The sequence below is a fragment of the Myotis davidii genome, unplaced genomic scaffold (assembly GCF_000327345.1).
Source record: "Myotis davidii unplaced genomic scaffold, ASM32734v1 scaffold2100, whole genome shotgun sequence".
NCBI classification, from domain to species: Eukaryota; Metazoa; Chordata; class Mammalia; order Chiroptera; family Vespertilionidae; genus Myotis; species Myotis davidii.
The window spans coordinates 535887-539879 of NW_006292458.1; the positions used below are offsets into that span (position 1 = coordinate 535887).

The 3993-nt window shown below is 53.0% G+C and overlaps 1 protein-coding gene across 1 annotated transcript in view; it reads right to left on the reverse strand.

Annotated features, from left to right (window-relative positions):
• ALDH16A1 (aldehyde dehydrogenase 16 family member A1) overlaps positions 1–3993 on the reverse strand; it is a 22896-nt gene that overhangs the window by 14779 nt on the left and 4124 nt on the right. The window contains 4 exon segments of the mRNA XM_006765950.1: positions 102–179; positions 266–444; positions 956–1082; positions 1571–1673. Of these exon segments, the coding sequence (XP_006766013.1) occupies positions 102–179; positions 266–444; positions 956–1082; positions 1571–1673 (487 nt within the window).

Below are 3993 nucleotides of genomic sequence, written 5' to 3' on the forward strand. Positions count from 1 at the left end.
TCCAGGCCCCCAGCCCCTCCTCCCCCTCAGCCCCAGGGGTCCAGGCCCCCGCCCCCTCCTCCCTCAGACCCAGGGGTCCAGGCCCCCAGCCCATCACTCACCCACAGCCAGGGCAGGGCAAATCCTCCACATCATCTCCAGGAAGGAGAATGTGGGCGGCAAGATGAGACCAATTACTCCTGCAAGAACAAATGAGGTGGCTGGGACAGGCACTGGTGGGCCCTGACGGAGGAGGGGGCTGGGGGCCCGGACTCTTGCTTCTCACCCATGGGCTCCCAGCCTGCCAGCGCCTCCTCCTGGATGTGTGCCTGGATTGCATGGTACTGGAGCAGCTGCTGGGCCAGCGGGACATCCCTGTCTCGAACCTCTCGAACAGCCCGCCCAGTAACCAGGGACTCCAGGGTCCACAGCAGCCGCTGGTGCTTCTGGATCATCTTGGCCAGCCTGTGCAGAAAGCAAGGGGACCCGTCATTTCCCAGGGCCCCTCAGCCTGAAACACACCCCATTTACCTGGACTACAATATTCCCCATGAACCCCTGGGACATCCCCCTTTACCAGGGGTAGAGAACACTAGAGATTGATGGGAAATGTAGTCCAGGAAACAAATCCTGAGGCTGCTGTGCAAAGGTCTTAGCCACCTGTAACCCTGGAGATGCTGGGCTTACCTCTAACCTCACACATTTTGGGAAATGGAATCTCTGTCTCTAGCTGCCCCAGGAGGGTGCTGGGAAATGGACTTTGGGGCCCCACCAGTCCCGATGAACCCCAAGGATATTCTTTCGGGGGGAAATAGAGGGTTTGTCATTACTAGCCCCCATAGATGGGACTAAAGGCCAAAAGACATGCTGGGAACGTGAACCTTAGCGGCCAATGAATTCCGTGGGATGTTGGGAGCCGGGGTCTTTGTTCTCAGTCCTTCCCCGGCTCCCGGGGTCCACACCTCAACTGCATCACCTGGTCAGGTGCTTGGCCCGAGAGGCTCCGGGGAGTCGGCTCCAGTTCTCCAACGCGGCCCTGGCTGCCTCCGCGGCTGCCGCCACATCCTCAGCCTGTGCCTGGAGGCAAGTGGCCAAGTTCTCTCCTGGAGAGACAGAGGGGGGGTGGGGAGCCAGATTGAAGAGGGGGAAACTGTGTCAGAACCGCGGGGGCTAAGATTTCCGGGGACTGGGAGCGGGCAGTAAAGCTGGTCCCCGGCCCTGCTGGGGGTCTCAGGTCTGTCATCTGAGAAATGGGGATACATCCATTGGTCCTTGCTCCGAGGGCCTCCGCAGGCAAGGAGGGGATTTTATTTTATTTTATTTTTTTAGCAATAATCGCGCCTCAGACAAACCTCATTGGCTATGATACTGCCACTGCGCAAAGCTAAGGGAGGGATCTTTAGTAGACGGTGACTCGGGAAAGTGTCGACGGGGACTTGGGACCATATTAGAATAACCAGGATCGGGAGGAGCCAAAACCCTCAGCCTCCTCCCCACATCAGGCCCTGAGCAGACATTAGGGTGTCTGTGGTGGGAATGGCCGGGGCATGGGTGCCGCTCCCTCCCCTGATGACCAGGGGGCGCCTCCTACCTGTGATGGGATCCTGGCAAGGCGCTGACTTCCTGTTTCCCGGCTTTAACCACTTTCCACTCACATAGTGACCCAAGCACCGGTCCTGCGTGTCCAGCCAGGCCTGGGAAGGGGGAGGGTTTGGAAAGGGGTCTGGGAGGCAGCTCAAGGAGCGCGATCCTTGCCCAGTGTCCTCTGGGAGGGGGACACCTGCCCCCCTTCGCCCCACCAGCTAATTCTTTTCCTGTGTAGGTAGAAAACAGACATAAACATAACAGACACATAACACACTCAACATTTGAACCATTTTAAAGTGTACAATTCAGCCCTAGCCGGTTTGGCTCAGTGGATAGAGCGATGGCCTGCAGACTCAGGGGTCCCAGGTTCGATTCCGGTCAAGGGCATGTGCCTTGGTTGTGGGCACATACCCGGTAGGGGGTGTGCAGGAGGCAGCTGATGGATGTTTCTCTCTCATCGATGTTTCTAACTCTCTATCTCTCTCCCCTTCCTCTCTGTAAAAAATCAATAAAATATATTTAAAAAAAAAAAAATATATATATATAAAGTGTACAGTTTAGCGGCATTTAGTAAATTCAAAATATGGTGCAACTATTACCACTGTCTATTTCCCGAACATTTCATCACCCCCAAAAGACAGCTCCGGAGCCATTAAGCCAGCGGTTCTCAACCTGTGGGCCACGACGCCTTTGGGGTCGAACGACCCTTTCACAGGGGTTGCCTAAGACCATCGGAAAGCACATATATAATTACATGTTGTTTTTGTGATGAATCACTATGCTTTCGTTATGTTCAATTTGTCACAATGAAATTGGGGGTCACCACAACATGAGGAACTGTATTAAAGGGTCGCGGCATTAGGAAGGTTGAGAACCACTGCTAAGCAGTCGCTCTCCCTTCCCCATTGTGCCCAAACCCTGGTAAGGACTCATCTGCCCTCTGTCTCAATGGATTTGCTATTCTGGGCAGTTCACGTCCATGGAATCCTACACTAAATGGCTTTTTGTGGCTGGCTTCTTTCATTTGGCGTGGTTTTTTCTTTTCTTCTTTTTAATGTTATGATTGGCATGGCGTGTTCAAGACCCATCCATGCCATATCCTGTGTGAGCACCTCATTTCTTTTTATGGCTGGAAGGCACTCATTATCGGGACGGACCACATTTTGTTTAGCTGGTCCTCGGTTGCTGGGCATGCGGCCGTTTCCGCGCTCTGGCTGTGGTGACTTGTGCTGGTGGAGATGTCCCCGTGCACGTTTTGTTTGTGCACCTGGAAGCGATGCCCATGGGACCGTGTGGCTTCTAAGCCAGGTGGTTCCTGTGTTTCCTCCATCTCAGCTGTCAGCGCTCGGGGAGTGAGTGTGGGACCCCGAATCCCGAAGACAGACTGCATGCTGCCCCACCAGGAGCGGTTTATTTGGCCGTGGCCCGTCTAACTGAGCCCAAGGCATGGCATATGGGCTTTGCAGAGGGGCAGCCCTGGGTGGGGTCCCTGGAGCGAGGGGCCACGGCCAGGGTTTGAATCCTGGCTCCGGCACTTACTCATGGTGCAGCCTTAGCCAGGTCCTACCGTGGCCTCCGCCAAGCGAGCCATCTGGAAGGTGGAGGTAAGGACAACGCCCCACCTCACAGAGCATGTGAGGGTGAATCATCCGTGTCAGATGCCCAAAGCAGCAGTACTTGTAACTTTCTATTAATTTTACTTATTATTTTTTTTAAAAAAAATATTTATTTTTCAGTTTTGGAATTCTTTTTTTTTTATTACAGTTTACTTTTATCTTAAAGATTCAATATATTTTATTTATTTATTTATTTATTTATTTTTTAAATATATTTTATTGATTTTTTACAGAGAGGAAGGGAGAGAGATAGAGAGCCAGAAACATCGATGAGAGAGATCGACCAGCTGCCTCCTGCACACCCCCCAGTGGGGAAGTGCCCCCAACCAAGGTACATGCCCTTGACCGGAATCGAATCTGGGACCTTTGAGTTCGCAGGCCGATGCTCTATCCACTGAGCCAAACCGGTTCGGCTCAATATATTTTATTGATTTTTTTACAGAGAGGTAGGGAGAGGGATAGAGAGTTAGAAACATCGAGGAGAGAAACATCGATCAGCGGCCTCCTGCACGCCCCCTACTGGGGATGCGCCCGCAACCCAGGTCCATGCCCTTGACCGGAATCGAACCTGGGACCTTTCAGTCCGCAGGCCGACGCTCTACCCACTGAGCCACACCGGTTAGGGCTCTATTAATTTTATTGCAGCTTCACGTTTCTCTCTGTCCCTGGTCCCGTCTTCCCCAAATCCTTGCTAAATCCATGGCACGCTTCCTACTTCTTCCCTCTACAAACTTCTCTCTTATCACCCCCAATGCCTGACTCCTGACTTGTCTCTTCCCCTGCCAACTGGCCCTTCCCCTTTTTCTTTAAA